The 24,161-nt window shown below is 42.2% G+C and overlaps 1 protein-coding gene across 2 annotated transcripts in view; it reads left to right on the top strand.

Annotated features, from left to right (window-relative positions):
- sdk1a (sidekick cell adhesion molecule 1a) overlaps positions 1 to 24,161 on the top strand; it is a 391,713-nt gene that overhangs the window by 183,961 nt on the left and 183,591 nt on the right. For both annotated transcript variants that reach the window (XM_077213331.1, XM_077213330.1), the window contains exons 2-4: positions 3,412 to 3,571; positions 5,174 to 5,280; positions 7,890 to 8,037. In XM_077213331.1, the coding sequence (XP_077069446.1) occupies positions 3,412 to 3,571; positions 5,174 to 5,280; positions 7,890 to 8,037 (415 nt within the window). The remainder of the gene's footprint in view (positions 1 to 3,411; positions 3,572 to 5,173; positions 5,281 to 7,889; positions 8,038 to 24,161) is intronic.

The raw sequence follows: 24,161 nt of genomic DNA, 5'->3' as shown, positions 1-24,161 counted from the left end.
CTTTAACAAATTCTTAATAATATTTGAATAAAGGGTGAAGATATCAATTTTCCAAAGCTAGACATTACTTCTGGCCACTACTGTACATGCTGTATTTAAAATTCTTATTTCTCTGAATATTTAGCTTTTTTTATTAAATGTTCAAATAGCATATTTTATTAACAACTTGTGTAATTTTGATAATATCATAACCGTAGTCAGTGATGAAACCATATGCTCTGTAGAAAGCTTTGAATTGTGAATATTAGAGTATGTCTGTTATAGTACTTGAGCTCTTCTTTTTCAAAAGAGAAGGGAAAATCCTGCTTTTTTGTGATATGTCCCTCTAAATTAAATTAAAAATGCATTTCCCCCTCATCTTCACACCATCAAAGAATAATAATAAGAAGCACAATGAGTGAGAGCCCGAATCAAGCTGTCAGAGGAGAGCTGCTAGCTAAAGAAGTGAAACGCGTCCAATGAAAAATGGAATGATACTAACGTCTGGAAACTTTCTAACAAGGTGCTCTTCACCCCGGTGAGGACGATTAAACTTGGGTGCGTGGTTTCCCTGCTACTCTTTTTTATATTTACAACCAACCATAAGGCTACTAACATTTGCAGGTTTTATGTCGGTGCAGGAGGAATGAAATAAGAAGCGTGTCAAGCCTGGCTCATCGTTCGATGTTTATAGCAAATAAAAGGAAAGAACAACACGAGCAGGGTTCTGTTTTTGAACTCTTAGGGAATCAGAGCTCCTCATCATCTTCATGGCAGTTGAGGCATTTCCTTCAGTGTTGCCTTACTCTTGGTTAAATGCCATGTGGGAATACTTGGCCCCCAATTTAGATTTAGGAGATTTAAATGTCTTAGAGGATGAGCAGGTGTCAGCTTGCAGGCATCACTTCCCTCTGAGGTGTACAACTAAAGAGACAGAGAGGAAGGAAGAGGAGGACTGAACATTTCAGGTGTAGCACAGTCGGAGATTAATCTTAGAATCATTATCCATGATTAACATTGAGTGTTTGCTTTAATTACTATAGCTCTTGATTGCTGCAAACCCTCAAGCTCAAGAAAACATTTTTGTGATATATTATTGAACTGAATTTTAATGTTTTGCAAGGAATGTAGGCCAGTTAAGATGTGTCTACCTCTTATATTTAGACCTTCAGTAATATTGAGCAAATTTAATATACTTTTACACATAAAGTATATTGAAATCATACATCACTACCACATCTCATGTAGGGGGTTGATGTGTTAAAATCAACCCTGCAATTAGTATTCCCTAACCATGAAAATCCTAGAAATGCTTCTGGGATGTATATTCATAAAATGCTTATTGCTTATTTAATTTCATAGCTGTGCAACTAATGGGCTGCATCTGAAATCAAATGCATCCCTACTGTATAGTATACAAAAAACAGGACACCAAAGGAATAGTATGTCCCAATACATAGTATTCAAAAAACAGTATGCGAAAAGTCGCCGGATGACCTACTACTTTTGCCGAGATTCTGAAGTACGTATTGGGTGGACCCTTTATTATCCCATTAGGCCACTGGAGGGGATTTATGAATGGAAGTGAAGCGAAGCAACAGTAACAGTAACAACATGGCGGATGTAGTATCCAAATTTCATTCATACTACCCATATCCATGTGATATAGAGCTTAGTTTTTTAACGGTTGCAAAGTAAATTCAAATTCAAATATAGTACCTACTCCGACAGTATGCGATTTCGGACGCAGCGATGGGTTCCTTAAATAGTCTCAGATTGTTCTTACCTTTGCTAGTAGTGAAATTTAGAGGCTGGATCTTGTGGAAGTTGAATTGAATACCCATGAGCTAGTTGATCTTAACTCTCCAGAGATGGAGTTCTAGGATGGGACGTGATTGGCAAGATGTTAAATTTTCGCCCATAAATTTTCATCGTAGCCCCCCAAAAAATGAGGAAATCTACTTCCATATAAGGTCCTTGCAGTTTGTGTCCTCCATACTGGAGAGACGACAACTGTAAACCCATAAAACGGCCATAAAGCAATGCCCATCTTTCCTCGCCCTCACTGTCACAATCACTCTGACCTCAAGGACACTACGTCTCTCTCAGCTGTCACCTGAAGTCTTACTGGCTCTTGGACTCCATCTCCTCCTTTCACTCCTTTCATTCCCTTTTTAAAGCCCTCATTGGTATTCTCCACAACAGCTCGGCTGCATCTGTCTACTTTCTACACCATGTGCTCTACAGCAAGTTTGTGACCCCTTGACATTTCGCCCATTTAACTGAAACACAGCAATTCAGGAACCTGCACATGAGCTAACTGTTTCTGAATGTAGATGTATAAATGCAAAATAATCAATTTAAAGAGCTTGCAATTTAATGTTTTTTCATTAACGAATTTGTTTATAAACAAATACATTTTCTACATGTAGTACAGGAATATGTAGAGGCCAAGGTTAAAAAAGAAAGCCTCTTTATATCTAATGCACTATAGAACATTGCTTTCTTGATCAGTATTTGTGCCTTGTTTACCAGTAAAAAATATCTAAACATCCCTGACACAGTATTCATTTATTGCTATAAGATAACACTTGTTTTCAGAAAATATCTTATGTTAAGTTTATATTTATTTGCACTGAAAAATAGTGTTTACATATTGTGTGCATAAATCTTAACTACGGTACATTTAGTTAAAATTAGAAAGCACTTTTTTTGGCACTGAGGTAAGAAAAATACTGTTAATTCAAAATTTGTTTTCTAAAACAAACATCAGATCACACCATATTGCTTCTCGAGTAAATCTTTTTGATGTTTTGATAATATTTTCGTCTCGCTTTCCAGTAAAAAATGATACATAAAATGATTTTTTGCAGTGAGTGCGTATCGGCTGAGCCGTAGTTCTCTCGCTTACATATTTCAGGTGGTTTATACTCTGTATAAAAGAGCCATTGCACGGCACAATTGATTTGTCTGAGCTTTAGGGGAAACAGCAATGCCGCTGACAGAAGTCAGATTCACTGCACCCAGGTGTCCTGGCTTCTTTTCTTTTCTTTTTTCAAATCAAAGCTCGGAGCCTTGCTCTTGTGAAGTGTGTCGAAATCTGCAGATGGAGGATTTAAAAGGTTTGGCGCTGGCTGTCTTTGGTTCTCCGGCGCTGTCATGAAAGATTTCTCCGCCTTTGTAGGAACATGTTACGATAACCTTTGCGTGATTGCCTCTGTTTGTTTGCTCTCACTGAGGAATGGGCATAAATAGGCGTCTCTATCGAACGTGGATTTCCACAAAGTTGACGGCACTGGTTGTTGTAAATTGAGGAACCAGTGATGTTCCTGCATATTGACCTCATCTTTGATGATGCCTGCGCCTGGTCAGGGTAGCATTACAGCGAACTCGCACCTTTACTAACTGTGCCTCTTTCATGTCTGCCTGCAGGTGATGTGGCCCCCTACTTCAAAACGGAACCGGGACCTCCAGAGATCCACCTAGAAGGGAACCGTCTGGTCATGACCTGCCTTGCGGAGGGCAGCTGGCCTCTGGAGTTCAAATGGATGCTCAACAACACAGATATCACAGCCTTCTCCCCAGAGTACAAGTGGGTGCCAGCTTTCATCTTAAGGCTTTCTAGAGATGAATTCCTGCTCAGAACTGTCTCAAGGTTACAAGGAGAGAGAACAGCAGAGGCTCACGGTTAATATGAGAGACGAAAAGTCCAATATTAATCTCCCCTGCAGCTTTTCTTCTGTACAAGCAGCACATTTATTCACTGTCTGTGGCAGGTATATTAAAGTTGTTCAAAACATGACCATTAACCTTTAGAAAAATATTCTTATTCTGCTGTTGTTTTTTATGGATCCGTTTCAGGAATCTTTCTCATTACTTAAATAATGTGTAGTGTTTAATGAAAGTAACTTGGAATTTGAAAAACCCTAACATATATAAAGATTTTTTTGTTTTAAATATGAAAATGTTATTATTTTTAAATAAGTGTTACATGTTTTAGATGTGTCCAACAGGTAGGGTACAATGGGGCTAAAGGCACACCTTAAGAAAAAAATGCTCATCCAAAAGTGCATGATTGCAGAAAAAATATATATGTTTGTATTAAACATTAATGTTAACATTTAACTTGTATTGAACCTGTAACGTTAATTTAATCAGGAAATGAAATTACTAGAAGTGAAGTGCATTCAAACATTAGCATTTTTCTTTCTAAATTCTTCTAGTTTATGCAGTAGTACATTTAATCAACCATATAATTTCCTAGTTGAGTTCTCTCCATGCCATTTGTTTAATTTCTCAGTAATGATAGCCTCTTAGCCTGACCTTTTTTAATCAGCGTACAGCCTCTGTTAGCATTCAACATTTCCTCAGACGTGCGGAGTGTTAAAGCTGCTGAAGATTTGGCCCTACAGATTCCTTCAGTCTTAATAGAAAAGTCTGCAGCGCTGGCCGGCTCTCTTCAGAGACAAATAATGCTTTCATTCGTTACCTGAAGTGCATTGCTGACACCTGATTCATAGTTAATGTCAACTTTTACATTAGATGTTTTGATTTATCCTCCATTTAGGAGTCGTATACATGCTAAAGTAGGTGTTTCACATCTTTGCAACTCCTCATGTCAAGTGTTTCTGCATTTTGTCCATCTACAGAGCTGGTTTGCTCTAATTGGTATTGCTTTTCTCATTATCTTTCATCACCTAAACAGCATGCTCAGAGCTGCCCCGGTATTGCTATTGAGTTCCTGTGATGGAGGGAAACCACCACCGAGATGCACAAACCCACCAGGTGGCATTTTCAGAGACGTAAACAGATTCGGCTAAGTAGTGAGCAACAGTGCATTAGTCATATATTCAGCGTATTCGGAAATGTCAACAGCTTTTGATGCCAAAGCGTTCACCACCTCTGCTTTTAGTCGAAGTGGCCTTTTGGCTGAAACCTGATATACGTCATCATAGCTGGGCATGGAGAGGAGTTCCATGTGCTCTGCTCACGCTAATGTGTGAACTGGCAGGGAAAAAAGGATAGTTGTGACTGCAAGGGGAAACCTTTTAAACCCAACCCCTCTAAATGGGAATACATTTGAGTCGAAAATCCTTGAATTTGTTGGCAAATGGCAGGGAACTGTTGTTTTGTTGTTGTTTTTTCCATTTTGGGATTTGAATTAAAGTGGTTGGTTCTTTTTTATTTCTCTTAGGTTCACCATCTCCTCTCTCCGACGCTCCAATATGGGTGTTTACCAGTGTGTGGTGAGAAACAGGATGGGTGCTCTACTCCAGAAAAGAGCCGAGATACAAGTGGCATGTGAGTTTCTGTGGTAGATCAGATATACAGTATTTACACACACACACACACACTACTGGGTCGGTATGATTTTTTAATGTTTTTCTCTTATGCTCACCAAGGCTGCATTTATTTTATTAAAACTACAGCAAAATAGTAATATTGGGAAGTTTAAATTTAAATTACAATTAAATTTATTACAATTTAAAATAACTCTTTTTCTATTTAAATATATTTTAAAATGTATTTAAAATTTGATCCTGTGTTGGCTATGATCATCAGTCTTCAGTGTCACGTGATCCTTCAGAAATCATGCTGATTTGCTGCTCAAGGAACACTTCTTATTATTATCAATGTTAAAATGTTTTAATATGTTTGTGGAAACGTGGTAAATATTTAACTTATTTGAAATCGAAATCTTCTTTCAGAATTCGAAATTCTAACATTCTAAATGTCTTAACTGTCACTTTTGATCAATTCATTGCATTAATGCAAAAACTGTTGCATGGAAGTACAGACATCTAAACAATGCACAGGTCCATACATACTGTATTTGATACATTTATGGTGCTTTTGCATCCTTTGCGAAGCTTGAAAACTCTTCTTTGTAAATGCATGGGAAAAACAGTTTATCTTTCTTGCACTCTCATGTGAAGAGCTGAGTGATACCATTTAAAGGTTCCCAGGTATGCCTTGAATAAGGCAGGATTTACACAACGAAAGAATAAAAGACTGCTGTGGGAGAAAGCTGACTATGGGTTGAACCATTACTGTAGCGGTTATAAAATGCTTTAAAGGTTCACAATGACCCAGACTGACTGTTCCAGATGCTTCCAACATTTTTACTCGGATAAACATTCAGCCAGGATGGAGTTATCACAGTGATTAAATGAGAAATCATTCTTCAGGGCTCTAGACTCATTCTTCCCAATGGTCACATTGGTGCGACTAAATTTCTCAGTTGGTCACACTAACTTACAATTAGGTAGCACCCATTTTTTTTATTTTAGATAAGTCTCACAGTGCAAGCTTGAGCTTCGCGTCAGCGTAACTACATCGTCACTGCAGCTGCAGACGCACAAGAGTATTCACACTGGAAGCGTTTGTACAGCGTCACAGCAGAGGCTCCAAAGCTATTAGCATTTCTATATAAAGACAACTATATTTGTTTTTTTAAGATGTTCATTTATAAACTTGATTGTCTTGAAACTTGGTTAACATGGAGTATAAATGGAAAACCACAAACACAACCAAGAAAACAGCTCTGATCATGTTGTTTCAGTCATACTTTGATATTTTTTCAAGGCCGCAAAATCTATGGATACCCCCCCTCCTCCTCCTCCTTAAACTCAAACTCAGATTTGATTTGGGTAGTGCTAGCGCCTGGCTACCTGTCTGTTTATTAAATAATAAACTAAAATAAAGTTTGTATATATCATATATTCTGTCTAGTTTACTGTCGTTTTTTTTTTATATACCATACTTTCACCCAAACTGAATAATTAAAAACAAGTTTAAATGGGTAAATCTTCTATAAATATTTTTGATTCTTAATTTTCTTATACTCCAGTTATTGTTAAAACACAGACATGCTTCTTATGTGCATTTTGAGCATTTTTTTGTGGGAAATCATATTGGTTTTGTCCATCAAAAAAGTGTGATTTCACTTTAATTGAGCGGGAGCAGCGCAGCAAAAATAGACTCTGATCAAAACCCCTGTTTCGATTGACGCTCACGCGATGCTCCTGCCCCCAGTGTGTATGCACTTATTGGTTAACATGCACGGCGGAAAAAATATGTGCTGCTCACGTGCCCCTCTCGTGCTTGCGGACGGCTGTTAATGAAAGTGCAGGTAGGCAGACACAGATTGATTGCATGACCATTCACTCACTTTTTTTTAACTCGCACATTCTCAAAAAAAAATTCTCATATTGTTTTAAGATCATCTTTCCTCATTTTCCCAAATCAAACCAGCAGACATTATTGCTTGTTATTAAGTGAAGTATGCCAAAGTCCTTTTAAGGCTAGTCAGTTTACTTGGTGGCCATCTTGTTTGTTCCATTTGTTTACATCACAGAACAATAGCAATGTACACATACATCATGTATATAATTTAAAAACAATTCCCAGCAGAGCGCTATGAACAATCTGAGAAGTGTGAGGGGATCCATTATAAAAATATATTTATGAATATTATTTAGGTGATGCAACATTACAACAGTAGTTTGTTGTAACTGTACATTTACATTTACAGTTACATTACAGTAACTGATTTGCTAAAAATGTGAGCCGGTTTAGGAATACCATTTAATGGCTACAGTTGTTTTTGGCTTTTTCATCCCGTAAATGAGAGCTTTAAATTCGGATGCGAAAACTGCACTGCTGGAATTACAGCATGTCAACAAAATCAAAGCACAATGTGCTTGAAGTTCTTTTGTTCTGAATGGTGATGCAATCTTGCTTTGCTGTGTGCCATGAATAAATGTTTGAATAAATGTTTCTGATTGAACACCTCTGCAGTTTGTACCAAAAGCCTCTGTTGTCCTGAATGTATCATCAGGGTGGCTTTGTTTTGGGGAAAAAAAGGTTCTCCCATGGTTGTAATAACACCCCTTACTTTTTTCTTGCAGATATGGGCGACTTTATAGATAATGACCAAAGAAAGACGGTGACACAGGGCCGGGCCGCAATCCTCAACTCCCCAGTGGTCAGTTGCTTCCCCCGGCCACAGGTGACATGGTTCAGGGACGGTTACAAGATCATTCCCAGCAACAGAGTGTAAGTAGACCATAATTGCTTGTCTAATCTTTATACCTGAATGCTTGTTCATTAGGAAAGTTCTGGGGGACCCAGCAAACGTCCCTATGGCTTTGGGTTCACATGGCACATTGTAAGAGATGTAATTACCTTCAGTGATCACGCTTGATCCCTCTGAGCACCCATTTACGACAGCCCACACTGGAAACTGTTGGGTAAAACAGAGAGACATTTCAGCCAGTGATGCAGAAGACATGGATACTGCGCACGGCTTTCTTTGAGTGTGTGCGTGAGTGTTTTTCTCCCACTGCCTTGTCACAGAAGTGCAATTAATGCCTGTTCCTGGCCCTTCTTTAATCTTGCTACGATAGTTCTTCATTGCCTTTTTCTAATTAGCAACTCACCCAGGCTGAGATCGACGAGGCTGATCTGATTCACCGTTATCAGTCAAGTGTCTTTCATTCCGACGAGACTCAAATAAAAACTCGACCACTGAGGCACATCTAATGACTCACCTTTCACTCTGCACATACAGCAGTGGGCCCATTTGAGAACTGCATTTGATTTCGGCAGAAGGTGTAATTGAAAAGTAAACAGGCTAACGCTGGTAAATGTAGAAATAGACCTGGGGTAGTAATGGTTTGCATTCGTTTAATTTGGCTTCGGGCTTGGATTGATTTGTTAACTTAGAATGATGTTCAGACATTTTGATTTTCAATAAAAACACTCAAAAGTATGCTCAGAACTGTGGTTGTGGTTCTGTGATCCCATTTACACCTGGAATTAATATCCGTTGCATGTGTATAACCAATCACCATATGTGATCCAATCACTTATGGTGATTGGTTATCCACATGCAACGGATACTTATGCCTTGTCAGAAACGCATGACAAAACAATAAACATACCATTCAAAAGATTTTATTTTTAAAAGAAATATAAAGAAAAATATTTTTATACAGCAAGAACACATTAAATTAATCAAAAGAGACACTAAAGTATAAACAGGGTTTAAAATGAACACCCACCAACCCACCAAATGCAGGTGAAAACTGTTGCTGGTAACGCATATCAAGACACTAGCCAATTTTGCGGGTTATGATTCATAAATTATGTTCTATCACATTGCATGGCATCGCTATCAGAGCTCTTCCCCTAAAAGGAGCCTCAAACATTAGCAAAACAATGCGTAAAGAGGGTTGCACACTGAGCAAATGCCACGCAGCGCCATGTCTTTAAAATTCGCACCACAGCGTCAATCACAAAGTTTTCTCATTAAAATTCAAAGATTTAGAACAAATCTATGTGTGTATTGACTTCACCTTCTGTAATATGTTTGTTTGGTAACTTCAAAATTTAGTAACCAAATTGGCTGGTGAGTGAAAAAGTTCTTTTCAAACTCTGCTTACCATATATTTTTATTTAAAATAAATGCGGTTCTTTTGAACATTATATTCATCAAATATTCCTAAACAAATGTATAATGGTTACCACAAAATATGAATCGGCACAATTGTTTTCAAGATTGATAATAAAAAAAAAATCTTGAAAAAAACTCACCTTTGTTATCACAGGAATAATGTTGTTATTAACGTTGGAAAGCCGAAAGCCGTTATCTTAAATTGTAAGGATGTAAAATGTTTTTGTCTTCTTTCTTTTTTTACACGATTTGGGCTTAAAGCTGCAGTCCGTAATTTTTTTGTGTTCAAAATTTACAAAATGTATATAATGAGCGAGTACATGATACATTTTCCAAACCGTGTTTTTGCCTTAGAATATAAACACTTATTATAGGTGTACAGTAGTGATTTAGGATGACTATTTTAGATTGCTTGGATCGTACCAGTACCTGCGTGACTTCGTCATAGACATAAATAGAGAGAAGTAGCTCTTTCGCAAGACGCATGCAGTTCTGTTTATTGTCTGCTAGAGCACCAAAAGTTACGGACTGCAGCTTTAAGAAGCACATTACTTGAAAAGTAATTTCATGAAACAATTACATACATTTCAGTACTTTCCCATTCCAGTGTAATTGCATGTCTGGATATTGCTGCTGGCCAATTGAACCGTTTTGCTTTAAAGTGACTCTGTGAACTGTGAAGAACTGGGAACAAGGAAAGCAAGGAAACAGTAGTGTTGTGCATATAACCTGCATAAAAATTGTGTGTTTGGTTGAAAGGTATGTTGGAAAGTGGATATATTTGGGCTCTTCGTAGATGTAGTTAAGGCGGCTTGGCAACATGCCAGCTCAATAATTGGACCGGTGCTCTCCTGCCAGTGCTTTGACAGAAAATTGCATCATGACAGAAAGCAAGGCGCATACATAAAATCAATATGCCACTGCTGACAATGTTCAGTGCCGCATATTTGCAACCGAGGGAATCTGTACCTTTGGGATTCTGGCGATTTTCCCAGACAGCGCTGCTGCTTTGACCCTATACGCGGCCCAGATGGTGTCTACAGCATCCAGACTCGAACCCAGAAGCTCACCCAGCCCTGAGGACGATAGAGTAATATCAAGCAATCATACATCCAGCCAAGCACATTAGCACACTATTGGATGTGATGTCACATCCTTAATTGTTCTGTGGCAGCGGCTGAAGCAATGCAATCAGCTTAGCCATTTAAACTGGCACTATGTGTTACTGGGCAAAATCCCCGAGATGGACTTTGGGAAATTGGGCTGTACTTCATAAGCACTTGACTGGCATGGTCATTACATTAACTGCCCTTGTAGGATCAACGTTTATCTATGTGCTGTGATCTACAGCCCTGACTCGATATTAACATGGAGAACATGCCACAACATAAATCTTTTGTGAGTCTCGTAAGATGTTTCCATTACATAATTGATAAGTGCTGCTATGAAGAACACTAATGCTCTTTAGAAAAAGTAGAGTGGGGGAGTTGAATGGTTCTTTGTTGAGAAGCCCTCTTCAAAACTTGTATAATTATGCTCAGTATGGACATATAAATTAGTTTGACCGATGGCAATTTCTGAGTAAAGAGGTGCCCAAAATAACAAGATTGCCACATTGATGATAATAATAATAATAATAATAATAATAATAATAATAATAATAATAATAATAATGATGATACAAGCATGGACTTTTTGACATTCTGCACTAGAGATTCTGAGAAGTTAGCTAGCTTATTCAGATGATTACTGTCATAACTGCTACTGTTTTTATTCATCAAAATTATTTCGATTTTTACCACTAAAATAGACAGTGGCCTTTAAAAGTAATTTTGTAAAGACCATCAATATAAAGTGTAACCGAACTTTACTTTTCTCAGCTATTTTACAATTTCTTGTAACCATGGTGATTTTTACTCAAGGTAAGTCTTTCACATTACCAGTGGTCACGCATAACTCAAGGTGAAGTCTTATATGCATGATCAAATGTGGGTGGAGAGCGGAAACGAAAGGTTATACAAAGATGTTCTGTGTTTGGCTGTGCACAAACTCTGACCTGTGTATCTGCATAATTGACCAATAGAGGAGCTAAACCCCACAGATGGACTCAGATTGGCATAGTTTGCATTATTGTGGTTGAGCAGATCATATAGTGTTATTCAAAAGTTTGGGGATAGTAAGAGACAGTATGTGGGTAACGCTTTACAGTATGGTTTCATTTGTTAACATTAGTTAACTACATTAGTTAGGAATAGAAGGGCGTATATGCGACAAATGACGTCAGAGAAATGTCAGTAGGCTATAATCTATTATGCATCGATGCAGAATTGTCCACATCCGCATCGTAGAAACAATTAATTTCAACACCCCTAAAGGCTTTGGTATCCAAATACGTTTTTGTCCACAGCAACTTTTCATTCATTCTCAAGCTGTCCATTTCGAATTCCGGTGTGAAAAAGCATCTCATTGAGATATAGAAAGCAGAGGCACCACTCAGTGAAAGCAGTTTTAGGCGGTCATATTTATTCCAGCACGGCTTCATTGCAAATGCTCATTTCCTTTGGCCTGCAGATCTTTGTTTTCTTGCAATCAGCTTATAAATTGATGAGTTATGTATTCAATATATTAATTCAACTCTCTATTTGATAGCCCGTTGAATATTCCCTAAAGAATAGAGATTTCTTCATCACATGTCGCTGTGCAGTATTTCAGCATTGTTGTTTCTCGAGCTTTGAGTTTCCTAGTTTCAGTTTTTCTTTGGTATCAGAAATGTCCCTTTGGTCTGTTAATGTAGCATGAAATAAGCGGCCGTGGGGACGGGTAACACTGCTCTGTGTGATTCCTATCGAAGCCTCGTGCTGAAGGATAACTGTGCCGCAATCCAGAATTTTTTTTAACTCCTCTTCTGTGTGGTTACGGCTTTCTCCTTCGCCATCTCCCTTACTTTTTTGGTCTTCTTTTCTTCTTTTGTGGGCCACACAAAGGCAGAAGGTTGTTAAAGCATAAAGGTCCAGAGGTGAATGCCGAAGCAGGGGAGGACAGCGAAGCACGGGCCTTTGAAAGTCACTCTTATTGTTCCACACTGGCTTCCCCTTTAGACAGCATGAAACTTTCATGATGGCGATAATTACCCCATTGGTGAGAAGTGCTTTCTGTTGCCACAGCAGATGAAAGTAGCAGGTTGGAATAAGATATTGCGTCTACCTCTCATCGCTTTGTCCTTGCATCCTCCTCTACCTTGCTGAATTTTTCATCATTCATTATTTGAGATCTTTGATGTTTCCACCCATTATGAGCTATTCAGGCTCCTATCGCGCTCGGCACATAAAACGCTAGAATCATCCTGTCCCGAGTACCACCAGCAAGAAACCAGACAGCAAAGGAAGTGCTCACAGGAAGGCGATTACTTTCCTCTGTACAAACAACAGGGTTGTGGTGTTTGTGACAATGACAGCGGACATGTGCTGTGTTTCTGCTCCACCATATGTACATCTCTTTTTGTCAAGGGACTTAACAACCCCCAAACTCCTGCATGTTTTGGCAGATTTAGTGCACCAAATTGCACTTTCCGAAAGCTTTTTGAGGTACTTGTATTTTAGACGGGTAAAACTGATTGTTTACTTGTTTGAAAAAATCACTTGTAAAAATACAGCTTTAATTCATTACTGTTAAAGCAAAATACACAAATAATAATATTTTTATTTTTATTTTTTAAAATTAATAATTTAATTTTCTTTTGGCTGACATAAACTAATTAATTAAACCATTTTTTTTGGGATCTTGGGTGTTTTGACATTAACATGAATTCGGCAAAGAATTATGGTAGTAATAAGAATTTATTATTATTATTATTAGAAATAATATAATCTTATTATGCTGTAATCATTTTTTGTATTTATTTAATTGTTTTGGTTGTTTATTTACATAATTGTTTTACCCTGGTATAAGCTATTTAATAAAACCTTTTATTTTGTGGGATATTTGTAGATTTGAGAATTATTGGATAGGAATAGAATATGATGATGACGATGATTATTATTATTATTATTATTAGAATGAATATAATTTTATTATACTATAATCCATTTACTATTTTATTTTTTTACAATTTATTGAATTTTTTGAAATTATATACTTACATTTTTACCCTGAGATGAGCTAATTAATAAAACAATTTGATACATAATTAATACATGAGCTCAATTATTATGGTAGGAATTAGAATAACAAAAATGTGTTATTATTGTTGTAACTATTATTATTATTATTATTATTATTATTATTATTATTAATAAATTATTATACTGTAATACATTTTTGTATTGAATTAATTGTTTAATTATTTATTTTCATTGAGCAGCTTATATGAGCAAAGTAATGATACATTTTTGTCAGATCTTATTGGTGATTTGACATGTTATTGAAATGTGAGCTTGTCTTTGGCAGTTTCTCTCTTTCTTCATTCAAGTAGATTGCTGTAGTAGCATGACTATAAAATAGCATTACAAAAAGCTGCTGAGTGGACTGATTTGCTTAAAAAGGGCTTTAGAAAATTCGGAAACTGCCAAGGAAGCCATTCTTGAGCTTTTTGGAGTCTGAATTCCAGGAATATGCTCTCCTGAAACTAATGAGATATCAGATTTGTTCTGAGCTGAATTGTGTGGGTAATGTGTTTGTGATTTGCTGTTATTATTTCAAATCATGTTAGCTAGCTTTTTTCATTCAAATTTTTTCAGCAGTTTGTCATTGTTCCTGGAACTCCCCACAACAGGTAGTAAATGATGTGTTACAAATGTAATCAGGAGGAGATGACACGATTGAGAAATACGTCTTTGCCCCATCACACAGGAGGGTTCGAGCCGCTGCCCTTTGCTCATATTCTTGCCGAATGGACACGTCCATTTTGAATCAATGTGGTTTGGCTCTGAGGAGTCAAATGAAAAATGACGTAGGCTTGGCTAATTCGATAAAGGCCGTTTATGTGTCCTGGTTTTAATACACCTGCTGGCTGGTAGGGCCCCTTTATGAAGTTAATTATTGAGAGCCATCATCAGTCAATTGGGGCATCTGTGGGGTGAGCCTGTTCTAGCCCAAGGCCTTTGCCCACATTTGTCTTCATCCACTCTCTCCTTCAGTCTTAAATAAATTAGTCTGTTGTCACTGCTAAAGCAGAAACCCAGAGAATCCAGTCCAGGCACTTTGGTGTCCCAACACTTATATATATGTTTGATTACACTATAATTAACTCTGCCTGAAAAGTAGCATGTTTAAAACAGCAAATGCCTGCATTTTTATGAGATCTTCACTGTAGCCAACAATGAAAATGTCATAAATCTGTTTTTAATTAATAAAAAAAATTAACGGTGTCCAATCATTTAATTTATGTATTTATGTTTTTTTTTTTTTTTTTTTTATCAATTTAATTTTATACTAAATGTATATTGCTAGACATGAAATAACTAACTCTTCTATACAACAATGAAAATGTCATAATATCATAAATCTGATTTTAATTAACATAATATTTAACTGTGTTCTAGTATTTAAATGTAACAGTTCAATTTAGGCTACATTTGCAGCTCTATAATTCCATATTCTTAATCTTTCTCTGACCATTTTGAAAGAGAATTTTTTTAATTCGATTATCTTTTTTTTTTGTCTTTTTTTTTAGATTCTCAAGCATATTTTTTATGAGACTTTTGTATGTAACTTAGGCCTTGTTTACATCTGGTATTCAGATGCGTTTTGGTCGATCGGATCACAAGTGGACGATGTTAAATACAGGTGTAAACGGGGCTAAAACGCTTTAAGCTTGTCCACTTTGGACCTCTTTCAGAGGTAGTCGAAAGCGCATGCGACCGGATTGCTTTCGTAGTGTAGACGCTACATAGAAAGTTGTATGAAAGTTGGATACATGTTTATACATTTCTCAAGTGGTTATATATAGAATATATAGGCTAGGTTTTAAGAGAATTAAGGGAGAGTCAAAACTTCCTCAAATTTTTTGGGTCATATCAGTCTTATCAGTCTTAATGTGTCCTGTAATCGGACACCTGGTTCTGCCTTTGTGTTAGTTGTGGTTAACTCTAGCCCATGATTTGCTTGTTGGAGGAGGGATATTATGGCTTGTTCGTTAAATATAACAAATATTTGTGTCTGATCTGTCTCAGTCGCCACAGGGGCCGTTTTAAAGTTGTTTTTGATTAAAGCAGGCCGGTGGCGTCTGCTGAAAGTAGTTGGTAGAGTTCCACACGGTCTCAGACACAGTGGTGAGAGGATGCTGCTGAGTGACAATCAACCATGAAAGGAGTCTGAGCTCAGAGGAGCTGTGTGCCCTCGTCTCTGCTTTCACACCTCTGACAGTGAAATAATGCAGCCGGAGGAAAGGGACGCAGCACCCAACATCAAATCAGAAGTGAGCACATATAGCTCTCATCCTGAAGACGCTACAGTGAAACCCAGCAGTCTGGAGAGATGCTGCCATACTTCTTTCAGTAAACACAAAGAAAGGAAATGCAAGCAGCAGATAAGCAAAAGGTAATGAAAATGGGAATGAAGAGGCTTCCCTGACGCCCACATCATCTGCCTCCCCGATAGGAAGCTTGTTAGACGCCAATAAAGAAAAGTTTGGACCTGCTCACAGACATAAAAGGTTTTGTGTATTTCAGAGCAATTTGTGTATGTCTGCTTACTGGCAGCTCTGTTGGAGCTGAAGTGCTATTAAATGTTGCTAAAGAATTATCATTGACTCCAATTACACATTAATCGGTACCGGTATCAAGCCGAATCACAGATGATAGATAAAAGGCTATTCCAGAGAAGTTGCTGGATTGCACATAGAAATAAAGAAGAAATGCCACCACTAAATTATTATGATTGATTGGACTGAAATATGGAAAGGATTGTCCCACAATCCCATTATACTTTCATATAGGGAAGGCTAGTGGTTGGCATTGTAACAGGAATGACCCTCTATAGCCCTATTTGGACGGTAATTGTTTTACATGTTGTTCTCTCTCTCTCTCTCTCTCTCTCTCTCTCTCTCTCTCTCTCTCTCTCTCTCTCTCTCTCTCTCTCTCTCTCTCTCTCTGTCTCACCACCCAGTAAAAATTACCTACTGCTTTTTTAACAAACACCATGGTCATGTAGTAATTTAAGTTCCCTTTCAGTCGATAACGACGACAGTCGACGGTCGACTGAAATGGGATCACGCCAGGGAGCCTATTGTCTTCGAGTATTATTGAACGAGCCAATACACATTGGCGTGCGAGATCTGAATCTCACACTCCGCCCCGCAGCGCGGGTATAAACACGGAAGTAGATGCACGCACCATTTGCCTTTCGCTTCGGAGCCGAGCTTCATGTCTGGATCTGAAGAGTGTTGTTGTACAATGAGCGAGTGTGTCGGCGCTTCTTTGGGAAGTCTCTCCTGGTGTCGGTGTTTGCAGCGCGAGTGCAGCGGTGATCGCGAGCTTCAAGCTCTCAACTGCTGTTCTCACAGCAACCAAGTTTCTGTTTGTGTTTGTTTGTCTGACGGTCGGTTGAGGGCGAGAAAGTGAGTGCTTCACTGACACAGGGTGCACCATTCCTGTGTTAGTGTTGCCGCGGTCATTCCCCTGTGTGCTCCGGCACTGGTGAGAGTTTTTCACTTCCTAAAAGAGCAACACGGCTGCGATTGCTTCTTTTTCAAGATGTCATTCTGCCCTTGCGTTTCTGGGTGCGGTCGTTCCCTGTCTCTCTCTGATGGTCACAATTGTTGTATCACGTGTTTGGGCTTACAGCACGCTGAGACAGCTTTTGTGGACAGCTCATGTTTTCACTGTGGGAACATGACTGTCGCAATGTTGAGGGCGAGACTTGCCTTCGTTTGCGGAGAGCTAGTCCCCATTACCACGCCCCACCCTGCACGGGTGCTGTGTGGGATGGGTGACCGGAGGGTAGTGTTGGATGTCCCGCCCGGTAACCATTCCCTGTGGGCTCCTCACCCCTCCCTTCCACTGCTGCCATTGGAGCCTCCGGTGTTGTCCGCTGGTCCATCTGTAATGGGTCGGCCAGCGGTTTCACTCGGGGCTCCCCTGGAGGACAGGACGTCGATTGCAGCATCGGAGGGTGAGCTGACTTCTGGAGATGACGACTCGGCTGCGTTGTCTCCCTCTGGGAGTTCAATGTTGCCCGAGCCAGATCCAGAATTGTCAGCTATGCTGAAACGGGTTCTCAGCCGCCGCCCCAGTGCCCTTCTTTCCCGAAGTGCATGAAGAGCTTACTTGGTCGTGGACGGCACCTTTTACTGCTGAAAACGACTTAAGTAGTTCTTCCTCCCTCACTACCCTTGTCGGAGGAACGGTGAAGGGTTATGAGGCTATCCCTCCAGTGGAGCGGTCTGTTGCGACTCACTTATGTCCAACGGCCGCTGCATCCTGGATGGGGGATCCTTGTTTCCCCTCGCGGGCCTGTGTGTTCGCGTCAGGATTGGCGGTCAGAGCTTACAGAGCTTGCGGGCAAGCCGCTTCTTCTTTGCATGCCTTGGCGTTGTTGCAGGTCTACCAGGCCAAGACACTCAGGGACATGCACGAGGGTAGTTTAGACCGGGCGCTCATGAGTGAGCTCCGCACTGCCGTTGACCTCGCCCTCCGGGGTACAAGTGTCGCGGCATGTGCGGTCGGTCTAGCGATGTCCACCTTGGTGGTCCAGGAACGCCATCGTTGGCTCAGCCTGGTTGAGATGGCGGATGCGGACAAGGTTCGGTTCCTGGACTCCCCAATTTCCCAGGTTGGGTTGTTCGGCGACGTGGCAGAGAGCTGCGCCCAACAGTTCTCTGCCACCCAGGTTCGGACGGAGGCTCCCCGACACACCCTATCCCGGCGGCCCGCTGTTGCCTCCACCCTGCCGCCGGTGATAGTCCCTCCGCCCGTTCGTCGCCGAGGGCGTCCCCCTGCCGCTGCCTCCGGTTCCGCGGGGTCTCCGCAACAGCCTTCACCCAGGCCCCAGCGTAGAACCAGCAGCAGGCAGGCCGCCCGGTCTGTCTCACAGGGGACTAGCTCTTCAGATGGTCACCGTTCCACCATTGGCTCTCCAGAGTCCAGTGGTACCCAAATTGTCGAAAGAGCGAATTTCTCCGTCCCTGTGTCCCAAGAGGGCGAGGCTGGCGGTTTGCGACCCTGTGGAACAGCCTTGCTCCCCCCAGCCCCCTCTTGTTCGCCAGCCGGCAACACGATGCGTTCGAGGACCCGGTCATCCGCCTTCTCACCCATCCTCTGTTGCCCCGTGGAGTCAGGTAAGTGCAGCACGGCTCACTCAGACCCCGCTTCGGGCCGCCCACGGGCCATCCGAGCCGGGTCCCTGTCCTCCACCTCGCTGGTCCCCCTGGTCCGGTTCGTCGAGGCCTGGAAGGTGCTCTCCAACCCGTCCAGCTGGCTCCTCCGTACCATCAGGCTCAGCTACACGATTCAGTTCCGCCGGAGTCCGCCCAGGTACAGTGGCATTCGCCACACTTCGGTGTCGAGCAAATCTGCTCCTGTCATGCGCGCGGAGATCGCTGTCCTGCTGGCGAAGGACGCGATAGAGCCGGTGTCTGTAGCTGATATGAAGACCGGCTTTTACAGCCCGTACTTCATTGTACCCAAGAAAGGTGGTGGGTTACGACCAATCTTGGACCTGCGAGTCCTGAACCGGGCCCTCCACAAGCTCCCGTTCAGAATGCTAACGCAGAAACGCATCTTCCAATGTGTCCGTCCCCAAGATTGGTTAGCAGCGATAGACCTGAAGGACGCGTCCTTTCATGTCTCCATCCTGCCGCGACACAGGCCATTCCTGCGTTTCGCGTTCGAGGGTCAGGCGTATCAGTACAAAGTCCTACCCTTCGGGCTGGCCCTGTCACCCCGTGTCTTTACGAAGCTCGCGAAGGCAGCCCTCGCTCCCATGAGAGAGCGTGGCATTCGCATTCTCAACTATTTCGACGACTGGCTCATACTAGCGCAGTCTCGGGAGCAGTTATGCGAACAGGGATTTGCTGCTCCAGCACATCAGCCAGTTGGGTCTTCAGGTCAACTGGGAGAAGAGCAAACTCGCCCCCGTGCAGAGGATCTCTTTTCTCGGTTTGGAGCTGGACTCGGTCCAACACACGGCGCGCCTCACAGAGAATCACGCCCGGTCGGTGCTGAACTGCCTGAATCTCATCAAGAGCAGTACGGTGGTTTTTCTGAAACAATTTCAGAGGCTCCTGGGGCATATGGCAGCCGCAGTTACGCCGCTCGGCCTGCTTTACATGAGACCACTCCAGCACTGGCTTCGCGACCGAGTCCCGTGGTGGGCGTGGCAGAGAGGCATCCTCCATGTGAAAATCACCCCGGCCTGCCTCCAAACCCTCAGCCCGTGGTCGGACCTTTCGTTTCTCCGGGCCGGTGTGTCCCTAGAACAAGTGTCCAGGCATGCTGTGGTTTCCACAGACGCCTCCAACACCGGCTGGGGGGCCACGTACAACGGGCATGCAGTAGCTGGCACCTGGACGGGGTCCCACCTGCATTGGCACATCAACTGCCTCGAGTTGTTAGCAGTGCTCCTTGCTTTGAGACGCCTCAAGACGACGCTGCTCGGCAAGCATGTACTGGTCCGTACGGACAACACGGCGACCGTTGCGTACATCAACCGCCAAGGTGGTCTACGTTCCCGTCGCATGTCACAACTCGCCCGCCACCTCCTCCTATGGAGTCAGAAGCTTCTGAGGTCGCTTCGTGCCGTTCACATCCCTGGCCTGCTCAATCGTGCCGCCGACGAGCTCTCACGACAGATTGTGGCCTCCGGGGAATGGCGACTCCATCCCCAGGCGGTCCAGCTGATATGGGACCACTTCGGGGCCGCACAGATAGATCTGTTTGCCTCTCCGGACTCGTCCCATTGCTAGTTGTTTTATTCCCGCACCCAGGGGACCCTCGGCACGGATGCACTGGCTCACAGCTGGCCCCGGGGCCTCCGCAAGTATGCGTTTCCCCCAGTGAGCCTGATGGCACAACTTCTGTGCAAAATCAGGGAGGAAGAGGAGCAGGTTTTGCTAGTTGCCCCTTATTGGCCCAACCGAACCTGGTTCCCCGAACTTTTTCTCCTCTCGACAGCTCCTCCCTGGCCCATTCCTCTGAGAGAGGACCTACTCTCTCAGGGACGGGGCACCATATGGCACCCGCGTCCAGACTGTTGGAGACTCCATGTGTGGTCCCTGGACGGGACGCGGAGGTTCTAGGTAATCTACCACAGGCAGTCCTAGATACCATCACTTCATCGAGAGCTCCCTCTACGAGGCTTGCTTACTCCCTGAAGTGGAACCTGTTCGTTGAGTGGTGTGCTTCTCACAGAGAAGACCCCCGAAGGTGTTCGATCATTTCCGTGCTTTCTTTCCTGCAAGAGGCTTTGGAGCGTCGGCTGTCCCCCTCCACCCTCAAAGTGTATGTTGCCGCTATTGCCGACATCACGATGCAGTAGACGGGAAATCCCTGGGGAAGCATGATCTGATCGTCAGGTTCCTGAGGGGAGCGAGGAGATTGAATCCGCCTCGCCCCCCCTCTATACCCTCTTGGGACTTATCTCTGGTGCTAACCGCACTGCAGAGACCGCCCTTCGAGCCTTTGCAGGTAGCAGGGTTAAACATTCTGTCCCAAAAGTTCTCCTGCTTGCTTTGGCCTCCATCAAGAGGGTAGGGGACCTGCACGCATTTTCGGTCAGCGAATCGTGCCTGGAATTCGGGCCGGCTAACTCTCACGTTGTCCTGAGACCCCGGCCTGGATATGTGCCCAAGGTTCCTACCACCCCCTTTCGGGACTAGGTGGTGAACCTGCAAGCGCTGCCCCCGGAGGAGGCAGACCCAGCCCTGGCTTTTCTCTGCCCCGTTCGCGCTCTGTGCTTATACGTGGACAGAACGCAAAGCTTTAGGACCTCAGAGCAGCTCTTCGTCTGTTACGGAGATCAGCGGAAGGGGAAGGCTGTCTCCAAGCAGAGGTTGGCCCACTGGATAGTGGATGCCATCATCTTGGCGTATGAGTCCCAAGGTGAACCCTGTCCCCCCGGACTGCGAGCTCACTCCACAAGGAGTGTTGCTGCTTCTTGGGCGTTGGCGCAGGGTGCCTCGCTGACAGATGTCTGTAGAGCTGCGGGCTGGGCGACACCTAATACGTTTGCTAGATTCTATAGCCTACGTGTCGAACCGGTTGCTTCCCGTGTGCTCTCTTCTCATAGAAGCCAGTAACACCGTGAGCCCCGGTTCAGTGTCGGCTTGCTGCGCCATTCCCCTCCTACGGACCGGATACGTGCGCCATTTTGCTCCAGTTGAATTCCCTTATCCGGAACCTGTTGAGCTCCTCCGCACCCCTCCAACGTCGGACGTGGCGGAACGTCCGGTGTTACGCCTACCACTCGTATGCAGTGTGGAACCCGTGTTAGGCTGGGTCCATATGTTGCGGTCCCTACGGCGACCATCACTGTAAATCTGTGTTGTCTCCCCCCTCTCTAGGCTGGAGCCACCCCAGTGATATTCCATATGTTATACTGCCCGGTCCTCCGCCCAGTTCATAGAGGTATTCCACCCCCCCCCCCCCCCTTTTTTTCGGGGTTGGTTGGGCTTCCGCAGCATCCCTTCCTTCCGATGTTGGGCACGCTTTCCCAGTGTTACCAAGTCTAACTGAGTGGGTCTTGTGGAACAGCAGCGACTTCCTGGCCTAAGCCATGTCCTTTTCCGCTAAAACGTCGGGAGGATCAGAAGGCTTTTGTCTAGGCACTGGAAGGTGGCAGCGTTAGTGGCGTGTTCAAAGGGTGATCCCATTTCAGTCGACCGTCGACTACGTCTGGCGTTATCGACTGAAAGGGAACGTCCTGGTTGCGTATGCAACCCACCGTTCCCTGAAGGAGGGAACGGAGGAAGTAGTCCCCTTGCCACTACCGCTGGACCACCGCTGACTCCGAGTTACGCTCGGCTCCTCAGCGAAAAGCAAATGGTGCGTGCATCTACTTCCGTATTTATACCCGCGCTGCGGGGCGGAGTGTGAGATGCAGATCTCGCACGCCAATGTGTATTGGCTTGTTCAATAATACTCGAAGACAATAGGCTCCCTGGCGTGATCCCATTTCAGTCGACTACGTCCTCCGTTCCCTCCTTCAGGGAACGGTGGGTTGCATACACAACCAGGACGTACTGTTTATTTGAATTATGAATTAATTAATCTCAATACATGTTTTATTATGGAGGAGTCATGTAAATTGCCATGTTTTTGCCCTGTGGATTTTTCTAAATTAAATTCTTAAAAGGGTCATCGGATGCAAAATTCACTTTTATAATGGTGTTTTCATATAATTGTGTCTTTGTAGTGTGTGGACACAACCACCATACAATGAAAAAAATCCATTCACTGATGTCATATTGCTCATGCTCCGCCCACGACCACTGACGGACTGTCCCGTATTAGCATATTTCTGCCCTCAGCTATTTGTATACTGTCCACCAAGGCAGCACTTTACATGTCTTGTGTCGATACGTTCCATGGAAGAGAGGGTTGGGGTGAATAGTTGCTCATTTTCATTTAAAGAGACAAGCACCGAAATGGGTCGCTGTGAACAAAGCTGTTTTTGAGGAGGTAAAAAGGGTGTTGTTTTACACAACCATTGAGGAATTTTAACCAAAGTATGTTACAAACTTTACATGAACACCTTAAAGAATGTTGTGAAAAATGGGCATTCGATTACCTCTTTAAAAAACACTATATACATGAATGTATGTGAATGTTCATTTTCCTTATACAGTATATATATTATTATATATTATTTGTTCAGGGTATTGTGAAATATTATTAAAGTTTAAAATAACTGTGTTCTATTTGAATATATTTTAAAATGTAATTTATTCCTATGATGGCAAAGCTGAATTTTCTGCACCATTACTCTAGTCTTCAGTGTCACACGATCCTTCAGAAATCACTAACTTTTCAAAAAACTTTACAAAGTTGAAGGGAGGCACAGCTATAAACACAGTTGTAAAATAATATCAATATTTTTGATTATTCTATTTTAAGAGGATTAAAATAAGATTAAAATAAATAGGGATGTCCCGATACCATTTTTTCTGAACCGATCCGATCCGATACCAAAAATTCTGAGTATCGACCGATACCGATCCGATACCAGCGCAGTTTTTTTTTTTAAATCAAGTAGAATTTCTATAACTCTGTGGGTTGAACTAATAATCACTCTTTTGGTGTTAAACACAATCTACTTAATACAGAATAAATGAATACAAAAATGATCATAACCTATGACAAAAATTATATTATAAACTAGATTAGTTGATAACTCAGCAGTAAAATTTAGTCTAGAAAAATCACAAGTGCACAATAATTGTATAAAATCTGAACATTGAGTGAAAAAATACATTTAGTGGGAAACAAATAAGACACAATAAGTGTAGCACTAAATCTGGTAAAACTTTACACATTGCTCTTTGTATTGTTGTAAAATACATTCATGAAAAACAAGATAACAAAAATCAAAAAGATCAATTATTTTATATATAGTCTACTATAAAATTAAGACATATTTTAAATGTTTAGAACAGCTGTTTAATGAGGCTGCAACATATGATAGATAGGACATAACAAAAAAGGCTATTAATAATCTTCCATTGCGCAAAAGTATTATGATATGACTATGAAAGGCTGTAATACAGTGCGGCACAAAGCCCTTGTGCGCATAC

This window comes from Siphateles boraxobius, unplaced genomic scaffold, assembly GCF_051911475.1.
Source record: "Siphateles boraxobius isolate OS27281-9 unplaced genomic scaffold, OSU_SipBor_1 66, whole genome shotgun sequence".
Classification (NCBI taxonomy): Eukaryota; Metazoa; Chordata; class Actinopteri; order Cypriniformes; family Leuciscidae; genus Siphateles; species Siphateles boraxobius.
Note: the sequence above shows the minus strand (reverse complement) of the source record. Positions and strands in the feature narration are given on the sequence as shown.